The 25,315-nt window shown below is 43.4% G+C and overlaps 2 protein-coding genes across 4 annotated transcripts; one reads left to right on the top strand and one right to left on the bottom strand.

Moving 5' to 3' along the window:
• Nucleotides 1-8,969: 8,969 nt before the first annotated feature.
• Nucleotides 8,970-12,838, bottom strand: LOC117640683. 2 transcript variants are annotated; one of them, XM_034377485.1, is made up of 7 exons: nucleotides 12,736-12,838; nucleotides 12,364-12,654; nucleotides 12,055-12,264; nucleotides 11,863-11,979; nucleotides 11,694-11,780; nucleotides 11,410-11,544; nucleotides 8,970-11,322 (listed from the first exon to the last, which is right to left on the bottom strand). In XM_034377485.1, exons 1-7 carry the CDS (start codon nucleotides 12,754-12,756, stop codon nucleotides 8,992-8,994), a joined length of 3,192 nt encoding a protein of 1,063 aa, XP_034233376.1. In that variant the 5' UTR covers nucleotides 12,757-12,838; the 3' UTR covers nucleotides 8,970-8,991. The 2 variants fall into 2 exon arrangements, with proteins under 2 accessions (XP_034233376.1, XP_034233375.1); XM_034377484.1 differs by having other exon boundaries at nucleotides 12,364-12,832.
• Nucleotides 12,839-18,410: 5,572 nt separating this feature from the next.
• LOC117640687 lies at nucleotides 18,411-24,547 on the top strand. 2 transcript variants are annotated; one of them, XM_034377490.1, is made up of 3 exons: nucleotides 18,411-18,525; nucleotides 22,411-22,619; nucleotides 24,126-24,547. In XM_034377490.1, exons 2-3 carry the CDS (start codon nucleotides 22,566-22,568, stop codon nucleotides 24,405-24,407), a joined length of 336 nt encoding a protein of 111 aa, XP_034233381.1. In that variant the 5' UTR covers nucleotides 18,411-18,525; nucleotides 22,411-22,565; the 3' UTR covers nucleotides 24,408-24,547. The 2 variants fall into 2 exon arrangements, with proteins under 2 accessions (XP_034233381.1, XP_034233380.1); XM_034377489.1 differs by having other exon boundaries at nucleotides 18,435-18,535.
• Nucleotides 24,548-25,315: the final 768 nt, after the last annotated feature.

Here is a 25,315-nt window from a genome sequence, read left to right as displayed (position 1 = left end):
AAACTGCGGTACGAGATCATGCCACCTCGTATTATGCCAAATTTTTATTCTGGCCAGAACGAGGAAACCTGCATAGGTAGGGAAGTAAGGCCAAAACAATTTTGGCTGTTGTTTCGACGTCCTCCGACCATTTTCGTACGAGGACGGGGCATCGGTTTTCGCCAATCGGACAGGTGGATTTTATAAATATATAGTACAAACTATCATATTCCGAGATTAAAAGTTTGTGTTTGCCACGTGAAAAGCAGTGGCGCTGGATAAATTGAGAATTCATCATTTCTGGGTAGTTTTCGACCAGATTCCACCTTTCGCGTTACCATCTCCGCCCCATATTGAGTAGGGTAAAGTGCCGAACATGGATCGGGGTACCAAACATGGATCATTTCTGTTTGGGGGTCTATATCTAAAGACCAGGTGGCCAGATTCTAAATTTCTGTCTTTCCTTGCTTAGACTGACCCTTTGACTGTTCGATGTGAGTCTGACAAGTTTGCAACTGCGTCTCACTACTCTGCAGGGTTGCGTTTAGAAAGACACCTAAATCAGGCCCCCGAAAATCGATGGGAAAATGACGTTCAAAAAGGTGACTTTTGCAGCCCTGACTCTGGGCCAAGCAATCACCGCAGTCACTTCAAAATTTTTCGTCGGGAGCGATTCTCAAGTTTCGGGGTAGTTTCGTTTCTTCTGACTCCTGTGCCCAAACGAGCGCAGATATCGACATGGGGTTTGTTCTCGATGTTAGGGAGGGCCATTGCCCACTAAACGCACACATTTCGAAAAGTTCACGTTCGTTGGATTGGTCTACGTAGCGTTTGGAATACCCTAAATGTAACTTCCGTGATTGTCCAAAGAGAACATAGTCGAACTTTCCGCCCCCAGTGTGGCGGTGTGGTTCGAAAATGCTGCCAACTGTCGATGGGGATTCGAAGCTTGGCATGTCTCGAGCTAATTTCAACCGAAGACCAATACGCCAGACTTCTTTCAAAGGTACTTATGCTGCAACGAAAAATGTCCACCGTACATTCAATTTCACTACACAAATTTCGAAAAGGCAGCTCTGGACTTCTCCCCAAGCCAAACTTTAAACTTTCCATGACACAAGCCATCAAAGTGGAGTCCCTGGGATATAATTGCATGGGTCGCGGAAATCTAAGATGCTGTACACGGTCTCAAAGCGGGCTAGAGCATTATAAAATGGCGTGTATCAACAATTACCTGTAACTTCCGTGGCACCCTTTACCCAATGTTGCAGCAGCACTTGGTGAAAAAATTTTCCGCTTAAATGTCGGGCTTAGAGTATCATTTGACCCTGGAACGATTTTTAAGCCACAGCAGGCCCGAGTCAGCCGTTAAAGCCGATTTTCACACTTTGTAACTTCCGTGATAACGTAATTTCCGTGATCAAAACACCCACTAAAACGTATGGGAATATCTTATGGCTCATGTTTTTAGGAAGGTAGTACAAGGTCTTTACTATAAATACCATTGCCATAACTCTAGTATCATCCAGGACCCCAATAATCAGAAAAACTTAATTGGATATTTCTCACCTTCGTCAAATCAGAGACGCCAAAACTACCCCGAAACGTGAGAATCGCTCTCGGGCACTTTAGACGGACTACTTTGATATTTTGGGACCACTGAATGCATACCTTGCTTTGAGTCCAAACGCTGGTGGGGTGATCCATGATTGGACCACCCTAACCTAACCTTAGCAAAAATAGCCATATTTTCTTGTCCTCACAACTTCGAGTCCTCACAGTATTCGAGCTAGAGGTCCCATTTCTGGTAGCCATATGACCAGTGGGGTAAACATCAACATTAGATTCAAAAATAGTAGTCAACCCATACTTAATTTCGATGTAGAGAAGATTTTTTAAAAAGTGATCCATGTTTGGTAACCTTACCCTAAATACAATATCCCACAAAATGTCAGAGCTGATGTAAAATTTCACCGCTGTAGCTCCAGTAGTTTGGACAGCCTTCTTAAGTTTTGCAATCCCGTAAGGTATTTTCTCTTGGTGGAAATGCAGTAAATGTGAAGACCTGTCGCAGATCGGGTAATGAATGTCATAGATGGGTGGGTCAAAGTTTTCTAGGCGTAACTTTGGACAAGGAATCAGAATTTGCAGGTACAAAACCCCCGGGTGAACTCTGAATTTATGTTGTTCGTGAAAACTACCTAAAAACAGCCATTTTTGACTTCACTAGCTTTGAGTTCACCAATAAGGGTCTTTGCAGCGGCAAAATCGGATTCCTTGTCCAAAATGTCCTATCAAGCGTACCTGAACCTAGCGTATCTAGTGTCAGTCGAAAGAGAATAAAATTCCGCAACTTTTGAGACCCCAGCCGTTTTCATATCTAATTTAGTTCCCGAGAAATCACCCCAAAACCTCCAGTTTGCAGCTTAAGTGCAGATTGAGAACAGGTTGCAAGTGTTTCGTTTCCTTACCGCAACAGCCGCATGAACGCAACCATTGTAAATGGCGGTGATTACGAACAGCAGCATCGGTTTGCTCTGGACGCACCGCCGCAAGAGTCCGCATGACACACTGTGGGAAAAAATCACAGTAAATCCTGTAGTGATTAGTACAGCGGTCACTGTAGTTCAGAGTACAGGATTTACTGTACTTTTTTAACAGGATCTACTGTACTTTCTACGGGATTTACTGTACCACAGGAGCGGAGTACGGAATATTCTGTGCCAGGTACAGTAGATACTGTAGCCAGGCACGGTAAATCCTGTGTTCTGAACTACAGTAAATCCCGGCAAAAAAATTAACGGGATTCACTGTGGTTTTTTCGCACAGTGCATGAGGCCGCGGAGCATGCCGCGTAATGCGGCCGAACCAGGAAAATTCCGTCAACACCATGTAATTGCGCCCCGTCCTCGTCAGTTCTACTTTTCGTTTATGGCACTGGAAAAAAAAACTGTTACCGCTTACGTGACTTCTCATATCAGCGAGGGAAAAAAACAAGATTATGGTTGCTGTGAGGTGAAAATGCCATTTTCCAAAGTATTGCTGCTGTAGAATTTATTTGTTGTGGTTCGGTTGCTTCCTACAAAGGTTCTTTACTGCCAAAGACAGGATCTCCAGCCCCTATCGGTTTCTTAATTGCACTGCAAATGCAAAGGCGATACTTCAGTACATTTTTCGGCGATACAATTGAGTATCGCCAATAAACGGCCTTACGGAAAAGTATTTGCCTTCAGAACGGCGATACACAGAAGTATCGCCAAAATTTGGCGATACTTTTAGGTATCGCCAATACTACGGCATTGAACTAGGAACTTGTCCCCTTGATTTGTTCAGCGTTTATTGCCAAATCGTGGCACTCCAAAGTACCGCCAAATTTTGGCGATACTTTTGTGTATCGCCGTATTGAAGGAAATACATTTTCGTAAGGCCGTTTATTGGCGATACTTAATTGTATCGCCAAAAATAACACCAAAAGTACTGCCTTTAGATTTACAGTGTGTGTAGTTTTTTTTTTTAAGTCGATTACTTCAAACTCTCCTTGTGAATGTGGAAAGTAGCTGGAGCTTTCTTCGTCGTAGTTTTGGGAGGTATAAACAAGAGAGCATGCCAAAATTAAAACCAGAGCTCAGGTTTTTTTCGAAAATTTAAAACGCCGATTGTAATCTAATTTCTTTCACTATTACTAAAATAGCACAAATACCACGCCATTTTTTCAAGAAATTATTGAAGATATCCAAAATCCCGTATGCTATCTCTCTTCTACCCCTTCTTTTTCCTATGACCTCACGGAAAAAAATTATTTCTCTGTTCTAGCGAAATTTGTGTTGAACCAGCGAAAATTACGACAGACTGTCAGAGCTGATCCAATAGGCTACAATCCTTACTGTCAGTGCAGATAAAGAACTATCCTAACTCGAGAAATCCCTGAAAGTGTTCGTGAAGTATCTTCACTGCAAATCAGAGAATCTCGATATATCTGGAATACCATGTCCACGTATTCACATAAGGATGAAAGTTTGTAACAAGCCCTTCGGCGAGTAATTTACTGGCGTCACGAACTTTGAGAAAACATCCCTTTTCACGTGATGTGTAGTTAGGATAATCAACCCACAAAGTTTGAACCGAATCCGTGACCCAATCCCAGATCTCGGTCCACCTTGGGGTGGGGTTACTCCAATTCCAAAGATTCAACACCTTCAATCTTATTTTAGGAATGCGATTGTTGACATTGCCTTTCATGTCCACGTCATGCAAGCAAATTTGATAGCACCATTGGAGCACTATTCATCAACGCATGATCGCCCCAAGCATCACTACTGGGGGAAACATCTTTGTGCTGGTACAACAAGGCAGTGGCAGAAGCAGATGGTAATGAATCTTTGATACCATCCCACTCTAACCATCCACCACTGATCAATGCCAAAGCGATTTCTGCCCTAAGGCCATAATGAGCGACTCTCCAATGCCGACTTGATGCTGAAGTGTGTTCATGGAGGAACATGAAACGCAAATGAAACCGTGCACCTTGCTGAGGAGCTCCTCCAGCGACAAACCACAATGGAAGGCGCGATCAGGAAGGATAGGAAAGGTGTGCCCCAAGAAGTCATGGCAGCCAGGGTAAAAATGGGGACCTCAACTGGGCTGCAGTGCCAACACGGCCGAAAGGTAAGTAAGTGGGCTGAAAAAAGGGCTGTCAACCTGATTTCTACAGTCCCTGCCCCGTTAACAAAACTACTATCAAAAGTTTTAGTTTCGTACTACCATTTTGGTGCAATGAACGTCCCAAATTGTAGAACTGTTAGTAGTACCTTATGAAACATACGAGTCATCCGAAAAAAGTATTGCAATGCTTCATTTCTAGACGTCTTTTTTGGGAGCACACAGAGTAAACAACAGGTGTTCAACAATATTAGCCTTCCATCAAACCAACACCAGTTCACCTTGAGGGTCATTTAGATCTACGTTTGGAAGAGAATGGTGCTTATGGTTTGATGCCAGTGCCCGGTAGATTCCAAACTATCTCTCATTAACATTCAAAAATTAGGTGCATCAAAAGCTGCTCTAATGGAATACGTGAACAACTTGCGCCCTTCAGAAGGCGGCATGCTGAGATGCTTTACGGACTGAACAGTATCGCAGAAGCCCATTTTTCCAGATGAACCCTCATGCCTTCCAAATTACGCCATATTTTTAGGCACGAAGTAGCCTTATAGTATACCCAGGATTCAGCCGGCCCGAGATTCGATTTTATGCATTTCGGAAATTTTCTGTACGATTTTAATGAGATTTTGCAGACATGTAGAACTTTGAACGCTGATTCTGATGCTGAAATCTGGTTAAAAAGTTAACGGCCAATTTTGAGAAATTTGCTGTCAAAATCGCCGTTCCCATGACAAAACTCGACTCGTCAAGGGAAAAAAAAGGGAGTGGGGGGAGCCGGAGTCGGGGTGGACCAATAGCCGAGCTTCTTTTTGGTTCTGTACAGCTGACTTCAAAACAGGGATCCTTAACTTACCTCATAAGGGCATCATAACGTTATCATAAGAGTTAAAGTTATTACCCTTAACTTCTAACATCTTTTTAAAAGGGTAGGTTATTTTTTTATAGCTCGAATTTGTGTGGATATACTTTTGCAAGTACTTTCATAAGTCCGTACCCTTAACCTTTCGCGAACATTGTCTTAGGTTACGTTATGAGAGTAGTGTTAGTTAAATGTTAAGTTAAATTAAGGATCCCTGCTTCAAAAGCTGAAAAAGCACGTTTGAAATGAGAAATCTCTTTGACTGCAGCTAGAGAAGATGCAACAATTGAATTGATGTCGTTTCGAACGTGGCCATTTGGATCGGCCGGCCGGCCAGTGACTTTTTATGAGAGTGTCCCGCACCAATCCCGCACCGCTGCAAGATTGAGTGGATTTTGTTGAATTTAGGCCTATTTTATCGTTTGAGGATGTTGTCGGTGACGGCAGGGGGTGGAAACGAGGCCGATTTCGGGGGTCCGCGCTGCGGCGATGCGTGCACGGCGCATACACTGGAGGGGGGATGTTTACATTCGGGAAGCGGCGGTGGCGTATGACATTTTTCGCTTGGAATTGAAAACCACTGAACTCATCAGAATCAAAGAAACATGCATGGAAAGAAGAAAGATCGCCAAACACGACGGTGTGCTTGGTTTTGCGGTGGGATTATTTCTTCTGGTGGAAAAATAATGTTAAAGTTAATATTAGTTGCACCGCGTAGCAGAACTCAATTTTCAGTCCTCAATATCGGACACTTGGAGGCGGAATAGACCCATACATAAAGCGAGCCGATTTTAGGTTATGGTTTCCTCTTTCCATTGATGTCAATACATTTGAGGATTTCTCAGAAATACGCAATCCCCAGCCCAAAACCTAAAAAGTGAGCGCCGCGTCATTTCGGCGGCCATGACACTTGCAACTCGAGACGAGTGCCACCAGTTTGAAATTCAACTCATCGCGGTTCACACATTGTGCACTCCACTTACCACCAAAGGCACCCTACCGAAACAGAATTTCATGTAAAATCGATACGTGCCCGCCAAATCTTTCCAAAATTTCTAACAATGACGTCGCACTCACTTTTCTCGCCGAAGGGAACGCTGGTGGATGGATGTTGCCTTGCCGCCTCGCCAGCTGGGAAACCAGCCTGTACACAAACTAAGGATCCAATCGACAAAAACTGCACACGCACTGAAAGAGTAATGATGTACGGTCAGCAAATAAGAGTATGCGACCAATCCGAAGGACACAGAAAGATATTTCATTGATTTTGTGATAAGGCTGGGCCGCGAACTTGGTTCGGCGCCCTTCGGTGCGAACCGAGCCGAGCCGTGACGAGCCGAGCCGAACCGGACCCGAGCGTCGCCGAAGGCGCTCGGGTCTCCGTCATATTCACATTGCCGCGGCGGCGCTGCGACGACGGAAAGTAAACATAAACAGACTTGTAGCTGTTTTGCTCGCTCAAATCAGAACTTATCTTTCTTTCTACATTTCACTGTAAGTTTGCCCAAACCTTCTCACCTGTGCAATCATCGTATGTAACTTTACTTATCGTGTTCTAATTTTATGTGCAGCAGAGCAGGAGAGTAGTGTTGAAATGACGGACAATTCCGAGTCCGAGTTTGAGAGTGATGCCAGTGTGGATTCTCCAAAATCACTGACTGACATTGACAGTGATGATAATGAAGAAATGCCCGCGCCCAAGCCCAAGGAGCAGGTGAAGCCTATATTTCAATGTGAAAGATGTGAGAAACAATGTGCCACTCCATGGGGCCTGAAATGGCATGTTGCTGCCAAGCACAAAGAAGGTTATTATCGCCATGTATTTCATTCTTTCAGGGGCCTTTGTAATTACAGATCTTTACTGACTATTGCTTTCATTCGTTTTCACAGAAGTGGCTGTGCAGAACCCATCTCCACTGGATGATGACCTCAAGGTTACTATGGTTGTGCAAACCTTGGAAGCCATAACAAAGGAACCTGTCCTGGGAGCTGTTGGTGAACGAAGAAAGAATTTGTCTGGCCAGTTGTTGGATAAAATCCACTCAGAAGCTGGCTCCTTTTTTGTGAAATCTCTCTTTGATGTGGTTTGTTCTGTTGTGAAAAATTCTCAGCGTGTTTTTAGTGCCTTGAAGTATGAAGAAGCATTGCAACGAATCAATGCTATTTTGAACGGAAAAGGGGATCAATTGCAGACTTTGCGGAACAGTTTACGCCAATGCTTTGATCCAGACAATGAGATTAGTGATTCACTTATAGACATGGTTTTGAGCAAGATTTGTTACAAAGTGTTTGACAAGTATCAACTCGAACTACTTCATAGAAGACAACAGGCTCAAGAAAGAAGTGAAACAAGAATCAAACCTCTCCAGGGTGATGAACTACAAAGTTTTGAAGAACAGGTTGGTCACCTGCTTCGAGTTTACTATGCAAGTGGCTCAATGAGGTTTAAAGAGCACAGTATGAAGTCAAGGCTTTTGTGCCTGCGTGAAAAATTCGCATTTTCTGTGTCCAATGCTGAACTGTCTGCATCGGAGTTTGTGAGTGAAAAAATGTGGAAAGGAACTGAGTGTGATATAAAAATTAGCCCAATGGCTCTTAAATTCTTTACTTGTGCTGAGGTTATGATCAGGAGTTTGAGAACCGAAGTGAATGCAATTGTTTCCACTGATAGACTGATTGACTTGTTTCTGAAAGAGGAGAGTCAGGAAACAATGAATTTATGGTTTCATTTAACTGCTAAGTATCTGTCTGAAAAGAGTGCTTTTGGATTCATGCACTCTGTTCTTTCTCAGCTACTGAAAAGTTCAAATAAAACTTATGTTGAGAGTATCAAAAGAAAATACGACAACACTAAGCAGTTAAAGAAGGTATCTTTGAGGAAAGGTTTAAAACATGATGTTTGAATTTCTCTGTACATACATGTTTGTTTTGAAAATTTTCTTTAACTTGTCAGTGTCACTATTCTTGGGTTGTACCTTTATGTCATTACTGGCTGTGCTTTCTGACATATTATTGCAAGTGATCACCTATATTTAACTTTGAATGTTTCTTCAGTGTTGCATTGTTGTATTAGCATCTTATTGTAATATCAATATTCTGGGGACATAATATTGGAAGGTTTGTGAATAAAATGTCTCAAATTTCATGACAATTCAAATATGTTTTTTATTTAATTTGATGAAGTGCCCAAAGGATGAAAAGAGATCAATGTGCTTGAATATCTTTTAACATTTACATTTTTAGTCTGGAGATCCAACAGGAATTTCTCTCACCTCAAAGAAATGCAAACTTTAGGCATGACACTTGCAGAATTTGACATAAAAAGAAATCAACAATGACTCTAAAAGAAATAAAAACAAAAAAAAAAAGAATGATAAATATATAAACTAAGAGGTAAAAAATAACAAGTTAACCCTGCTAATGGACTTAAAAAGAAACAACTTTAAATTAATAGAATTTCCTTAAGAATAGCTAAGATTTGCCGCAATCCTCTACTCTGTGGCTGATGATGTGGATGGAACAGCCTTGCGTTTTCTTGTTGGTAGAGGCTCATTTTCAATAGTAACAGTTCGATTTAAAACTTCAGTGTTGCCCTTGAGTCGAGGAAGTGCAGCTCCTTGTTGGGCAGCTATATTTAGGCGGGTATTGAGCGCTTGATTCAAATCCAAGTTGTCATCAGAACCTTGCATTCTTCTCATTGTGCTAAAATATTGTTCAATAGGGTCTTGATTGAAAGATCTAGTTTCAACAAATGGTGCACCCCTGTCCAATAAAAATTCAGTACATGCTTTAATGCTCTTGCAAGAAATTTTCATGGCTTCCATTGTTTGATGCCCAATTTTCATTTTGTTTCTTTCTTCCTTTGAAAACTTTCCTTTTCTGTTTTCTACACTTTCATCCCAATCTTTGAAATACTGAAGAAAATCTCCTGTCAGGAAAGCTAGTCTTGGGTCTTCTTTGGATAAAAAGGGCTCCTTATTATCTTTCACATTAATGTCTGTTGATTTTCTTTGTCTGGAGTTGACACAGTCCCAAAACTTGTTCATTGTGCCAATGAACTTAGCAGTCTCCTCGACACCAAAGTCTTTGAATCTGGGATCATCTTTCAGTTTCAAAAGACATTCCTCAACAGATCCACTCATTGCTTGGACAGCCAATCTAACATTCATTTTGCTAAATGCAGTTAGTTTCAAATGACTGGCTGTCAACTTGTGGCTTAAATACTGGTTTGCTGAAGTAACTTCATACAGCTTTTGAAGAATAGGCCACTTGATGTCTTGTCCAGCATTCCATAACTTTCTTGTCCCCTTGTGAGCGTATGAGTTTGAATAACAGTTCCGGACTGTTTTTATAAAGTGTGGTGGGTCCAGGATGAAGAATAGTGGACGCTCACTATCAGCAGCTAAATTCTTTGTTACATACACTACATCTGAAATACTGTCAGAGCAAGTATGCATGTGAACAAAGCGCCTATTAACAGAGGCACCATCAAAAATCATTGTTAACACTTTGATATCTGCTTCTTCTAAAACATGCATGACTTCCCATCCTCTTACATATAGCTGAGCGGCTGTCAAATCTCCAGTAGAATACAAGGCCACTATTTCACGGATGTTTGATTGAATGGTGCCAGCTTCTGTGACCATAAATGCGAGAACTTTTTTTGCCAGTGGGGGTTCAAAGTCCATGTTGACAAGTGATTTTTCCATTTTAGCCAGCTCTGCTTCAACCTCTGTCATTTTGACAAAACCAACCAACTCACCTTTTTTATTATAAACCACATTCCCCCGAATGTTAATTTCATCAAAAAGCAAATTTACGTAATGTTCATTGGTCAAATTCAAATTTTCAATTTTTTTCTTGATATTCAGTATAATTTCGGGCTGGCAGCCTTCCTCTGCATCTACAAAGTGACTGTAGTCGTACAGTCTCCTTTTGGAAGGGAGACTAATACAGCCAATGTCTACAAAATAGCGTGGCCCATTGGCTTGTAGGGCCAACGCCATTTTAATCATCATGGGATGCCAGTGAATAGCGCGAGGATTGTCCTGCATCTTGATGGCTTTTAATTGTTCCTCCCAAAATAATTTCTGTAAATCGGACATTTTAGGTAGCACCTCTTGCAATAAAACTACCAAGTCATCGCTTGTTTCCTTTTCTATCGGCTCCTGGATGCTATTGATTGTAGCTTCAATGTAATTTTTTAATCTTTGGTTTCTCTCTTTCTCTCTTTTAATTCTATTGTAGTATGCTTTAGTCTTGCCAGATATTTCTTCAGTAGTCATGAATCTATGGTTAATCTTCCTTTTATCCTTTTTATGATCTTGTGTTTTATGTTGCCGATTGTACTTCCTCTTGAAGTCTGTAGTCTGATATTTGCATTGAGGGCAGCTTTCTGGACGGAAGAGTAAAATTGAACAGTTGCTGGAGCGGAAACATGGCAAATCTGATACTCGATCAATTTTTCCTTTGACTCCATCTTTCCATAGATATGCATATTCTTGATTGGGGCATCCATGGCATATCTCCCAATTAATAATATGGTGAGCCAATTTACTTAGGCAAGCTGCGATGCTGCTCGGTGAGTTTACATCATCAATCACAGCCAACTGCCAAAGCGGGTGATCATTTGGCAGTGGTTGATCATGAATCAGCACTTCAATTGACTTTGTGTGGTTGTTGTACACAATAGCTCTTTCAACTTTCATGTCCAAAGTCATTTTCATTATTTTAATTCCTTCTTGTATGTCAGTATTCCAGAGTTTGTCTAATTTGAGAGCCTCAAGGATTTCCTGTTTCACAATTATGCTTTCTGGGCTTTCCTAAGAAATAGAAAGGGAAGAAAATCACAACATTGTTTCTTTATGTCAAATTTAGAATAAAGATGAAATTGAAGTTAGCTTATATACCTTTACTTCATCAAATGGAGGAATCATGGTTGGATCTGCATCATGATCCGTGACAAGAAAGTGCGCTCCCTCATGAGAAGGCATGGACATTGGAAAGGATTCGTCTGAATCTTCTGGGAAAGAATAACTTCTATTCTGAAACAAAGAAATAAACCAAATTATTGCAAGCATATACTTATTTTAAAAAATAATAATATGCCATTTGATAGAATTTCCTTTTCACAAAATAAAATAATTTGGAACACAGGTTTTCTACTTGCATTCAAACCACCTCTCACTCTCACCTGGTGTTCGAAGAAATTTGAGACGTACTCCCTCAAACATCCATGAGTTTTCTTGCCTCTGGGTTTCATTTTTGGAGCCTTTACTAACTGTTAGGAAAGAATGAATTAAATGAACAGGACTCATAAATTTAAGTTCAGACAGAGGAGCTAGCAAGAATCCAAAACTCACTCGAACACCCTCTTGCACTTTGGCTCGTTTAAAAATCTTTCTTCTCCGGGTCTCAGCCCTTTCCCGCCTCCTCTTTTTTCTGTTTTTAAAAAAGGGATGGTGCAGCTTCTGGCCCACCTTAGGACAGAGAGCAGGTTCGAATTATAGAAACTAACATGCTCACAGGCAAAGATTGAAAATAATATGTCTTACTATTATTCCTCCTGAGTTGTTTTCCTCGTCTTCACTTTCTGTTTTGGTTTCTAATTCACTGGATGACATCACACTAGATTCAGAAGACACCGTCAATGATTCTTCTTCAGAACAACCATTCTGATATTCCACAACACTAGATAATGAGGCTGTCAGTGTGCTCCAGCTTTGCACACTGCTGACAGTGTCACTACGGTCACAGGAATCATCCTTAACAAAGACAAGAGAGAAACATAATTAGTTTGTGCACTGACAATGATACCTAAAAATGTGCAAGAGAGAGAGAGAAAGAGAGAGAGAGAGACGTACAGCTGATTCATATGAAGGAAGTGTATCATCACTTTCTTCAAATGTGTCAAAAGTATCACTGGCATCAACTGTGTCTTCAACTGCATCAACAGTAACGTCACCACAACCAACAGGTGCTCTTCTTGATGCTTTTCTCTTATTTGAAACTTTCTTCCGTCTGCCAGGCGTCTTTCTCTTTTTTGGCAGGGCTTTCAGTTTGACTTCGTTTAGAACTTCGTTTTCTACTTCCATAGTTTCATCCAAAACTTTTTCATTCAAAACATCATTGTTTTCATCAGCATCGGCTGACTCCTGTAACACGACACCACAAGTTGCACAAGACAGAAACACCACAGCAAATACGATAGTACGCCAAAGAAACTTGCACTTAACCTGTACTGAGATTTCATCCATCTCAACACTTCAATGAAATACTAATGACAACAAAGTAGGAGAGCCTCGTCTCAAAAATTTAACGAGCAATGCTCAGCATTACATGTGCTGGCTAGTTTGTTTACTTTTCGCCGTCACAGCGCCGCCGCGGCAATGTGAATATGACGGAGACCCGAGCGCCTTCGGCGACGCTCGGGTTCGGTTCGGCTCGGCTCGTCACGGCTCGGCTCGGTTCGCACCGAAGGGCGCCGAACCAAGTTCGCGGCCCAGCCTTATCACAAAATCAATGAAATATCTTTCTGTGTCTTTCGGATTGGTCGCATACTCTTATTTGCTGACCGTACATCATTACTCTTTCAGTGCGTGTGCAGTTTTTGTCGATTGGATCCTTAGTTTGTGTACAGGCTGGTTTCCCAGCTGGCGAGGCGGCAAGGCAACATCCATCCACCAGCGTTCCCTTCGGCGAGAAAAGTGAGTGCGACGTCATTGTTAGAAATTTTGGAAAGATTTGGCGGGCACGTATCGATTTTACATGAAATTCTGTTTCGGTAGGGTGCCTTTGGTGGTAAGTGGAGTGCACAATGTGTGAACCGCGATGAGTTGAATTTCAAACTGGTGGCACTCGTCTCGAGTTGCAAGTGTCATGGCCGCCGAAATGACGCGGCGCTCACTTTTTAGGTTTTGGGCTGGGGATTGCGTATTTCTGAGAAATCCTCAAATGTATTGACATCAATGGAAAGAGGAAACCATAACCTAAAATCGGCTCGCTTTATGTATGGGTCTATTCCGCCTCCAAGTGTCCGATATTGAGGACTGAAAATTGAGTTCTGCTACGCGGTGCAACTAATATTAACTTTAACATTATTTTTCCACCAGAAGAAATAATCCCACCGCAAAACCAAGCACACCGTCGTGTTTGGCGATCTTTCTTCTTTCCATGCATGTTTCTTTGATTCTGATGAGTTCAGTAGTTTTCAATTCCAAGCGAAAAATGTCTTACGCCACCGCCGCTTCCCGAATGTAAACATCCCCCCTCCAGTGTATGCGCCGTGCACGCATCGCCGCAGCGCGGACCCCCGAAATCGGCCTCGTTTCCACCCCCTGGAAAGAACTATACGGCGTGAACGCAGGGCAACATAACCTCAAATCCCCGCGTCAATTCGCAAGATACTCCGCCAATAAAAAATCCTTACCTTGGACAAGTAATTCAGTATGTTGCCCTTTCTTATTGTCGCTTGTTCGCGAGCCATCACTGCCTTCACTTCGGCCTCAAAGAGACTGTCATCTTGCTTGCACTTTTGGCGTATCTGTTTCCATTCGGCAACACACAACGCCTGCACTTTGCCAGCAGGCTTTCCACAATGGCTTTTCTTGAAAACACCAAAAAGGCTCTGGAACAGTTTGTCTTTGTCCACTGGCATGTTGATGCGCCCACAACACCGCGTGTTTACGAAGGTTAAAAAGTTGTCACTGTCACTCAGATGGTGGGCGTGTTGCGACGCGTGCGGCAACCTCGCAGAGCCTGCGCGTAGTACCGCGTTCTGCCGCTAGATCGCGCCAAGCGCATGCGCTGAGAACGCCGGGGATTGCGCGCGCCTTTCAAATTTAGCATTATTATCACCTCAAGCAGTAACGACGGAATGTGATGTCACGTGCCCTTTGCCCCCCCCCCTCCCCACGGTCACATTTGGTCATATTTTGGCTTACCCCTCCCCCCCAAAAAAGTGTGACGTCATATTTGAACGCCCCCTTAGCGGGCCCTTAATGGGGGCTGATGCGAATCACTTTTGTAGACTCAAGGGGGTGGAGACGATCTGAACCTCATGTCGTCAGAACTTAGTGAATAGGGTGCCGCGAAAAACACTTTTTTCTGAAATTGATATCGGCTCGGGTGGCAAAGTGTTCTCTCAGGGGCCAATATGAACGGTTTTAAATATCACCCCGATCGGATAATATCTTCCTTCAGCCCCCACAACGGCCTTGAAAATCGGAAAAATGGTTAAAAACGCCTTGTGGGTAGGCAATTTGTTTGCACGCTTCCGGCCACTTTCGGGCATGTCCTTAGGCGCAAATAGGGGGTCCCCCCTTAGCCTAAAATAAATTTGTGGACAACCTCACTTAATGATTAATACCAGTTTCTGCAAAGTTAACGCATGATATTTAACAATTCTGTCATGATTTGCCTGCAAATTCCCACGTATGTCAGTTTCGCCAATTTCGGCCGTCTTTTTCTCCGATCTGACTTGCTTCCTGAGGTCAGAAGGGTCGATTTAAGGGGGGTTCATTTTGGGTCAAAAATCGCTAGGACGCTCCGTTTGGCGGGAAAATTGGGTCAAAATAAGCGAAATTGCAGAAAAATTGAATAATTTGACCCAATTTTCCCGCCAAACGGAGCGTCCTAGCGATTTTTGACCCAAAATGAACCCCCCTTAAATCGACCCTTCTGATCTCAGGAAGCAAGTCAGATTGGAGAAAAAGACGGCCGAAATTGGCGAAATTGACATACGTGGGAATTTGCAGGCAAATCATGACAGAATTGTTAAATATCATGCGTTAACTTTACAGAAACTGGTATTAATCATTGAGTGAGGTTGTCTACAAATTTATTTTAGGCTAAGGGGGTCCCCTTTCGACTTTTTGCGCCTAAGGACATGCCTGGAAGTGGCCGGAAGCGTGCAAACAAATTGCCTACCCACAAGGCGTTTTTAACCATTTTTCCGATTTTCAAGGCCGTTGTGGGGGCTGAAGATATTATCCGATCGGGGTCATATTTAAAACCGTTCATATTGGCCCCTGAGAGAACACTTTGCCACCCGAGCCGATATCAATTTCAGAAAAAAGTGTTTTTCGCGGCACCCTATTAGTGAAAGTTGGCTTCGCCTTGCTTTCGCCTGTATAGCATTATCTTTTTCGCCAGAATGTTAATAGGATGGCCAAGGTCGTGCCCTATTATGATGGGAGGGGCAATATCCATCCACCTACAAAGGCCTTACATCTAGGTTAGATTAGGTCACGTTGTCCATCTTATTGGCTCAGCGAAAGCAAGCCCGTTACTCAGGTAGGGTTGAAAAGTTTTGTCTGTCGGCGTGTCTGTCTGTCCGGACTACTACTTCTGCATGGCTCAGCCGATTTGGCTGAGGCTGAGATTTTGTTGGGTCATTGGGTATGACCTTGGCTCGCCTTACACCAAAATTCAGCTTTCAAAAACTGTGTTTAAAAATCGAAATGACATGCGAATTGTGAATTAACACCCCCTCGATTTGGTCCCGTTGGTGCAATGGATACGCGAAGTACACACTCTGGCAGGACAAAGCCGCCACCTTTATTATCAGAATCGGCTCAACCGCGATGCTGTGCTGCGTTCAGGTAGTCGTTGAGCTTCTTCTGTGCGGCATTGACGCCAGCTCCGACGGCGTTGTTGATGTCATCCTGGAGCATGCGCCTCTCGCGAGGAGCAGCCTACGAAAAGAGCAGAACAGCGTCGGACAGGTTCTCTCGTGCGCACTTCAAGCTTGTTTGTTTCATCTACTTTTCACTTTAGTTCGTTTTTAGCCCAGTTTTCATAATATTAAGGGATACTTTCAGGATATAAGTCAAACGAGCTCAAAGGAGATTGTCCCTTCTTTAGCCATTTCTGACTTCAGAATGCTTCGGCTTAGCTCTCTTTAATATATCTGAAAAAATATTTTTGGCTGAGCGATAGCGAAGCCCGTTACTCCAGTGGGGTTGAAAAGTTTTGTCTGTCTGTCTGCGTGTGTGTGTGTGTGCGTGCACTACTCCTCGTAAACGGCTCGGCCTATCTGGCTGAGATTTTGCAGGGTCATTAGGTATGTCCTTGGCTCGCCACACACCAAAATTCAGCTTTCTATCTCAATCCATTCGGTCATATTAGCCAAAAAACACTTAAAAAACGGCAGAAAAAAGACAACTTTGTAGGCTCTTTCAACTTTGTGTCAAGTTTCATATCGTTTCATATGTTTTTGAGGCTGCTGATGACGAAAATAGAACCCGTTCGGACCCCCGACCGAAAGTTGAATCCGATTGGTGTAGATTTTGATGACCAAATGCTATTTTTGAGGGGATCACGCCCATCTCTACGGTCTGCCTAGGAAAGCAGCCTGCCGGCCGAGGCAGGTTAGCGCCGCAGGCCAAGGTATGTGAATACGCCAGGCGTGGATGGTCGAAACAGGCGCAGCATCGCGAAGCCTGTTACGGCAAGACACGGTCCGGCGTACACCTACCTTGTACCTCCCATTAGGACCCAAGTAATGCTCCGAAGAACATTTACTGCCCTGAGAAAATCTCTCCGGTAAAAGATGGAAACAACGGAGTCTCCATGAACGTGATTATAGTTTTTTCTCCATAAAATTTCGGAGCTCCTTACTAACAGTATATACTGTTCGCACTACACACTTGACCACGTTACAGGCGGCCGTGGAACGAACACAAATAACCGCGTCTCAACTGGTCACATCCTCATCATCATCGGATCTCAACCTAAGGGACTAAACCCATCGGCAAATGTGTTTAGTCAGGTGTCGGTAAAAAAGGAACCTGGTTTTCCCAGTACACGGTAAAAACGAAACCTGGGATTCCCAGGAGCCCTATGTTATAAGGTATAGGAGTTTCCAGGAGATTCCTGGGATTCCCAGGAAGCGTTTTTACCGTGTAACTCCCAGGAAATAGTCTACAGGGTGAGTTTTCTCACTGTGTCAATAATTTGCAGGCAGTTTAGGCATCTCTAGGGGACCATTTTTCACCAATGAACTAGTGGGCGCAAACGTCTAGATACGGAGATAATTGGTGTTTTGAATTTGGATTTTGCGCCTACAAGGTAGGCACCCGGTGCCACTGAGGGTGGCAGGACCTGTCGAGGGGGTGTCGCGGGACTAGCAGTACTCGCGGGAGTGCCACTTAGCTCGCGGAAGTATCCGTGGAATCCCGCCACCCTCTCAAAGACAGGCGTGAGATCCACTGTAACGGGGGCCACCATGGCAGCCCCTTGAGACCCGCGGCAACCCCTCCCAAAAGACATTTGCAAGGTCCGCCGCACCCCTTCGAGACTCGAAGCACCCCTCCTAGACTCGCGACACCCCCACGTGAGGTCCTGCGCCCATCAGTGGCAGCGGGTGCCTACCTCGCAGGCGCGAAGGCCAATTACAAAACACCAATTATCTCCGTACCTAGACGTTTGCGCCCATTAGTTCATTGGTAGAAAATGATCCCCTTGGGGTGCCCAAACTACCTACAAATTATTGACACATTGAGAAAACTCACCCTGTATGTCTCTACCGTGCCGTTTTTACCGTGGGTGAAATATTTCTTCAGTAATTCTGAAATGCCCTCGTTTCGCTTCGTACTTTCTAGTCTTCATACCGAGTGGTCAACCGGTTTGCATCAAGATATTCTAATCGGTCGCAACACCTACCTGAGCCAGGGCCAAGCCCAACACCACCACCAATGCGAATACGAAGAAGAGCTTGAACATTGCGCTAAGACCTCGCGAGTAGTTGTTCGGAGGTTCAAACAGCTCTTATATAATATGCACTGGTACCCGGTAAAGTACTTCCCCCTCTAAACCCGCCGTTGCGGACAGGTGCGGCTGACAGGTGTCTGTTACAGCCTTCCAGGAATCCCGATAGCAGAGCCGTGGGTCGTGCTCGCCCGTCGCCAGGGGTCTTGTTGCGAGCGAGACACTGCCAACCTCGCCACACGTCGAACCTAACCGGGCCATTCAACGCTCAACGTCAAATCAACAGGTTTTGGAGCACGTAGCGGCCGAAAGCAGCGGTACATTCAGGTTTTGTAAACCCCACAGTATTTTCAGAAAATGGTGCATAAAAGGAGCCCGAATACACTCTCGGACTCGTATTGACTTTTTCCTCCCTATCATTGACTTTTTGTCCTTTGCTTACGTAGTTTTCTTAAACAGCCATAATATGTAGTATGTCCTTTGTAACCATGTACAATATTGTTCACTATGAAGACTCAATTGTCATTAGTTAATTACTATTTTTGAAGTCAATTGAGAGTGGGGCAATTCGTAACAAATCCGTTTATTAATGTGAGTGGAGGGTGCAGAAGAAAATCTTAGTATAGCCCCTCATTCGCTATAAGTAGAGGGTCCTTCAACAATTGAAGCGGATGTGATCGGTGCTCAGGTATAGTTTTGGAGGGAGTCTGAAATATAGAGTACACCGAAAACAGGCAAATCTTAGATTTTGACTTCCGGGAAGTTTCTGTCTGAGGCTCCCCAGGTATGAATCACCATCAAAGTAACGTTGGGGCCTTGAGACGTGACCCCTTTATAATGTAACCACGCTGCATACGTTGCCCTAACTTTGTCCAGTGATGGTTGGGGACGTACTTTTAGCGTAACACGCATTTGGGGTAATTCGTGACAGACTCATAAGAAAAAGAATTAACGTAGTTTATGTAATTAAGTGCTTGAACTATTTCTCAAATCATCTGTTGCCTTATTTCAATACATTTAGACAGCACAAAACGCTTTTTAAAGCGAGTTATTCTAATCTATACTCTGCGATTGAAAAAAGTGAGGTTAGGGTTGACATAGCCGATCAGTTAATTAATGCTGAGGCGGTCAACGCCAGCTTGTAATATGGATTTAAAGGCGTCTGCAAGACAACCGAAGAACAACTGCTGGAGGAGATAACATTCCCGACGTTGTTTCATTGTGTAGGATGTTATAAAATGCCCCGAGGCTGTTACAAATCACCCCATAGTGGGGCGATTCGTAACAGCATGCAAGGGTTTGGAAAACGTCTTTGATTTCCAAGATTCCGGATTGATCCAATGGAGCTGTACAGTCTAGATGAAGGGCCAGACTGCTCACCTGGCACAAGTTTGGCACCGATATGCAGAATGTTCTTTATTTCTACAAAGAATTCCGAAATCTGTTACAAATCACCCCACTCTCCCTTAACCTGATTACGCTTGAAAACAGAGGGTCAGACTACGCTTTAGTTTTACCAGTGCAGTAGCGCTAAAAGAACAATTCTAGAGAAACTTTGCCGGGCCACATTGTCGCTTGAACGACCCCTACGCCAAGCGGAAGCGTGCCTTTACTGTGCACTGAAAATCGAATGGCGAGACCGATGGCCATAATTTGGTGACACAAAAATGTCTCGACATTCTGTGGCGAGATACAAAAGTCAACTTTCTCGGCAAGATTTGGGCGGGAATCGCATGTTTGCCGACATATGGCAATAATTGCCTGCCATCAATTAGATGTGAGGAAACACAAATTAAATATTCTCATCAATTATAGACTCTTTATGAAAATTAATTCGTTTTTGAATGATATTGAGAGGCAAATATCTGTTCCAGAAGTAACGGTAGATAGCCGCTAGATCGCTCTGCCTTCCGTTCACATCCGCTTGCGTAAGTCTCGCAGCACAGCCGTGCAGTCTCTTTATTAGTTCATGTACTTGGGTCATTCTACAGAAATGTTACAATTTGATGTCCCTGCCCCTTTGTGACGAAACGGTTCGTCCTAGAAAGACGCGGTTTGCGCGGTGAGATGGTGCTTTTTGTGCTTCAAAATGATCCACTATTGGGTTTGAAAGTTTCTGAGGTTTTCAGATGGCTGTGGCCTCCGGAAGGTGCAAAATGTAAACTCCGTGGCTGTCCCGATGCGTAGTTCACTAAGTTTGCGCCTCTCGTATGTCTAAACGAGACGCAGGACAATAATTCCCGACGGCTCTATTTGCTAAGGCACTTTTATACTTTAACTTAATCCCACTGACTTTAGTAAAAAGTTTGAAGCTTTGTGCCTGCACAGGATTAACTTTTGTCCCGAAGTTTTTACTTCCCTAAAATCCACATGTGCAGTGTAACGAGTTTGGCACTACAGGAGACAAACGGGACGTCGCAGCCTCAATCTGAAGACTGCAATGGATTCCGGATGAAAAAACACATCTAGCCACCAAGTTTGAAGGATGTGAGTCCAATGGCTAGCATCTAATTGGTACCCAAATTTCAAAAAGGGGGTCGCGTATTTTTTTTGTATGTAAACTCCGTACCCGATTTGCCACGGATCCCCTGTGCGTCAAACTTTCGAATTGTGGATAAAAACAATGCTTTGGTGGTCCTTTAGTCAGCTGTGTATGCGCGTTCTACTGTTCCAACTCATACGGCTGCAATCCAGGTATTTGCTTCAAAATGTAAACTCCGTAGGCGTCAATTTATGTAAACTCCGTAGACATTTCGCCTATGATTTCAGTGGAGAAAATTTTTTTTCTCGAAAAGTGTGACGCTTGATATCGTTTCGCATTCTGCATGCCGAAACAAGAAAAACAAGCCCAATATGAATGAAATCGGACAACTTTTATTTTTTTCACGGTTCTAACTGCGAAATTGTAACATTTCTGTAGAATGACCCACTTACATGAATGGTTGGAGGGATGGATATCGTACTATTGTGTTTGTAGCTTCGTAAGCCAATCACTGACTCCGGCCTTCCTCAGATGTTTGTTGTTGACAACATTGGGAGTCGAGTCACTTGATCAACAGGTACACGACAAATCTGCGACGTCACACAGTGTCATGCCAAAGGATCGGGCAAAACTGACGGTCACGGCCAGTTTCTTGAAGCAAATGTCTGAAGTGCACAATCGAACAAACAAGAGATTTCATCATGAAAAGAACAGTCATGCATAATATTATTCACACCTTGCGTCCATATCTGTGCGTGCATAATTTCGCAGAGGAAGTGCATAGTTACGCAGAAGTACATGAAGAGTGCTTAGTTATGCGAAAGTAGTGTAACAGATTTAACGGGTATTCATATTATATCCAATAAATTTATACAATGCCTCACGCCTAGACTTGATAGGTGGACAATCTGTCAAAATTATGAAAACATGTATCAGGACGACAAGTCTGAAAGCGTAATCAGAATTTTCAGACCTTCTTTCAAAAATTCGACTACCTGGTGTGATCTCAAATTTCAGACTTCCTTGTCTGAAAATTCAAGCAACTGTCTGAATAACCGATTCAGACTGCAAAGTCTGAACGAATTGTACTGAAATTTTAGAATCTTTTTTTCACAGTGACACTCTTAGTCTCTCACGGTCTTTCATCTTTTGTCAGAAAGTATTTTGTGCAAACGTAATATGAACTATTTTCTTATTAGCTATGCACTATTTTCTTCATAGTATACTGTACGTATCCATTAAACCTGACTTTTTGTCTTGCGATGTACTTTTCAATTTCTGCATGATCTATTGACTATTTTATCTCTAAAAAGATCAAAATTGTGCATAGTTAAAGAGAAAATAGTAATTTTACGTTTGCTGAGAAAACGTTATAAGCAAGAGACAAAAGTCCTTTACAGGTATGAGATTGTCCACAGAGAGTGACACACGTTTCAACCTCACCCGAGTAACCGGCTTCGCTACGGCTCAGCCAGCAACTTAGGGCAGCTAAAAAATATAGAACTGCTCTACGAAAACGGGATTAACTCGATGGGTCGTATGAACAAAGGCCGATGTCTTTTGGGTCGCTCGAACAAAGAACGATCTATCCATTTCGGCCGTTTCTGCATTCGCCGCTTCTACGCGTTGAGATGTTAGGGTATGGAGATCGGTCTTTGTTCATAGGACCCATCGAACTATTGCCTGCTACTTCAGACGTACTTGCTTTCACATTTCACAGGCCGATGATGTAATTTGGCGTCTAGGGAGTAAACAACCATCTAAGGTATCCAAGGTATGGGTTTTTAACGACTTTCAAGCGGACTGCGTGACGCCGAGGCACGACTTGCAGTCCTTAAATTGGCAGTGGACGGGCGGCGTGACACATACGACGCCATGGCCTCGAAGCACTGCGTGTTCCTCGTGTTGGTCGTCGCGCTCTGCGTCGCGGTAAGCATTGCGCGGCATGCCGCTTGCACAGCGCGCAGAGAGCTGGGCCAACTCCCTGAGCTGCTGCTGGAGCTGCTAGAGTCCTTCAACACTCCATCTATTGGCGGTTCACATGGCTTTGCAAATTGCAAAGGCGAAAAAATCTGTTCCCCTCTGAAACGGCAGCATAATTTAAAGCTTATGTCCCGTGAGAAATTAAATTTTGTCTTGTCGAGACGAATCCAATGATGTACAAAATGATACATCTTTTCTAGTGCAAATAAAAAACTTACGGTGGGCCGACCAAATCCTTTTAGGATTTTCTTACAATATGTGAGAGGATCATGTGAGGAATGTCACATCGAAATCAAAGATGAGCTATTTTGGAAACATGGAATTTTCGGAAAGAAATTACGTTAAATGGAGAAACCCTTGGAGAAACCGACATCAAAACTTCACCCAATCGTCTCGAAACTATTTCCATCGTGTTCCCCAGCTCTTTTTACGTAAAGAACCACTCTCGGAACAAATCTGAAACCTTTCAGTAAGTACGGAGAAAAATAAAGAAAATATCACGATTCTGACCAAAGTGGAAACTTCGCTATGTTATTACAGCCGAACGGGGAGAGATCGCAAAACCCTTTGACATTGGATCTTTTCATAATGACCCCTACCCCTTAAAAAAAGCGTAATATGAGACGCATGATTTTCACCGTAAGAAATATAATGCTCGTGGCATTGATGACTCATCCCTGTCAAACTTCACGCCGAAAAATGGTATCATCAAGAGCATTGTTATAGTGGTGGCCCTCTTTGTGGCCTAACCACGGGCTCAGAGTGAATATTACGATAACCAAACTCCGTCTCATAGTAGCCCGAAATGGTCTCATATTACCCCGGCTTACGGTGGGCGATTTCTAAGGAGTTCCTTGCGAAACGAGGAACCGCTCTTACCGTGTGATTTTAATTACTCTCTCAGTCTCGTATTGACTTTTCATCTCTTGCTATAAAGGTTTGTGTGCAAACGTAATTTGTACTACACTCTAAATGTCTTACAATGAAGTTTGACCTATGTTATTCGTATGTTACAGTGAATACGGCGCAAGCATAATACGAAGCAATATTCCTTCGTAATACGAATCTTTTTAGCTATTTCATTGTAAGATACAAAGAAAAACCTTCGCAATACGAAGAAAAACCACCTTCGTATTATGCTTGCGCCATCTCCTTCGTGATATGGGAAATTTCTTCGTAAGACATTTAGAGTGTACTTTCTCTTTAGCTATGAACGATTTTGTTCATTTTATAATGTCTTTATAAATACATTTAACCTGACTTTTTGTCGTGTACTTTTCAATTTCTACATGATCTATTGACAATTTTATCTTTACAACGATCAAAATTGTGCAAAGTTAGAGAGAAAATAGTACATTTAATGTTTGCTCAAAAAACGTCATAAGCAAGAGAGAGAATAGTCTACATAGGTCTAACAGTGCAGTGGAAGAGCGAATGTGTTGTTTGGCGCAGGTGGAAGCGGCCCGCCGACCCATTGGTCTCCCGAAGCCCAGCACCAAGGTGACCAAGCCCACGTCCGCCCAGGCCCACCAGTTCGTGACGCAGTGCATGGCCCTGGCCAAGAAGGGCTTCAGCTCGGGCAGCAAGCCCCACTCGGACCTGACGGATTGCCACGCGGACCTCTACGAAGACGACCTGCCCAACTACCTGGCCAACATGAAGCGCTGCGTGGAGCCGGCTGCGTTCTTCAAGCTGCAGCGCTGCATCAACGGCCGCATCGCCAGCCTAGGCTAGACTTCCAGCTGCACGCGCACAGCACTGAGAAAATCTTACAAACGATTTTGGGCCTTCCTAAGAAAAGCAGTTATTGTTATAAAATAGTATTTTGAGCATACATAAGCTTACTAAGAAAATACTACGTAGTTAATGACCTATTTCTTCGTATAACAAAGTAAATTAGTTTGTATTATGCACTGCAAGAAAAATTGCGAATAGTACAGCAAATGTACAACAAAAACTGTACAATAGCAGTGCGACAGGGATTGTAAACAGTACAACGAGAATTGTACAAACCACAACGAGGCCTTGACTGCACAGCACTCGTCATGCCGGTTCCATCACTGAAAACGTAATGGTCGGACACATAGCCACATTATGGCGTGACAAGAAGTCACGCAAAAAATTGGCGTGACACCAAATTCACGCCGAAAAACGGCGTGACAGGGGAGTCACAACCTCATTTGGCGTGAATGACGACGCGTTTTATGAGAGAAAGTCACGCCAAAAAGCGGCATGACAAGAAATTCACGCCAAAAATTGGCGTGAATTTTGGAGTCACGCAGGCGCGGATACCGGGGGGGGGGGGGGGTAGCAATGGGAGCAAAAAGTGCTACTTTGCCCCTGTAAGTAGGCAAACAGTGCGACTTTGCCTCCCCCCCACAGGCCGCCTCTGGATCCGCCACTGAATTCACGCCCCTGCAGCGGCAGGAAGTCGCGCCGATGGATTTTCAGTGATTGTACTTTGTACAACAACTGTTGTACTTTGAAAGTACAATAAATACCTAATAAAAAATTTGCCAGAAATTTGTGTACTTTTGTTGTGGTCTTTTCGTGCAGTGCGTATGGTCAAAATACTTCGTAAGGCTTTCAGCGAGAGCGAATCAGTAAGCCACACGGCGGAGTCCTTAGTCGTCAACGCTTAA

This window comes from Thrips palmi, unplaced genomic scaffold (genome assembly GCF_012932325.1).
Source record: "Thrips palmi isolate BJ-2018 unplaced genomic scaffold, TpBJ-2018v1 HiC_scaffold_12, whole genome shotgun sequence".
Lineage (NCBI taxonomy): Eukaryota > Metazoa > Arthropoda > Insecta > Thysanoptera > Thripidae > Thrips > Thrips palmi.
Note: the sequence above shows the minus strand (reverse complement) of the source record. Positions and strands in the feature narration are given on the sequence as shown.

Excerpts from the sequence above, each read along its gene's own strand:
- LOC117640683 (XM_034377484.1), bottom strand. The coding sequence starts at position 12,756 with ATGGATGAAATCTCAGTACAGGTTAAGTGCAAGTTTCTTTGGCGTACT. Across the intron at positions 12,265-12,363 it reads TTCCTTCATATGAATCAGCT|GATGATTCCTGTGACCGTAG; the intron begins GTACGTCTCTCT and ends GTCTTTGTTAAG. Across the intron at positions 11,980-12,054 it reads ACAACTCAGGAGGAATAATA|GTGGGCCAGAAGCTGCACCA; the intron begins GTAAGACATATT and ends CTCTGTCCTAAG.
- LOC117640687 (XM_034377490.1), top strand. The coding sequence starts at position 22,566 with ATGGCCTCGAAGCACTGCGTGTTCCTCGTGTTGGTCGTCGCGCTCTGC. Across the intron at positions 22,620-24,125 it reads TCGTCGCGCTCTGCGTCGCG|GTGGAAGCGGCCCGCCGACC; the intron begins GTAAGCATTGCG and ends TGTTTGGCGCAG.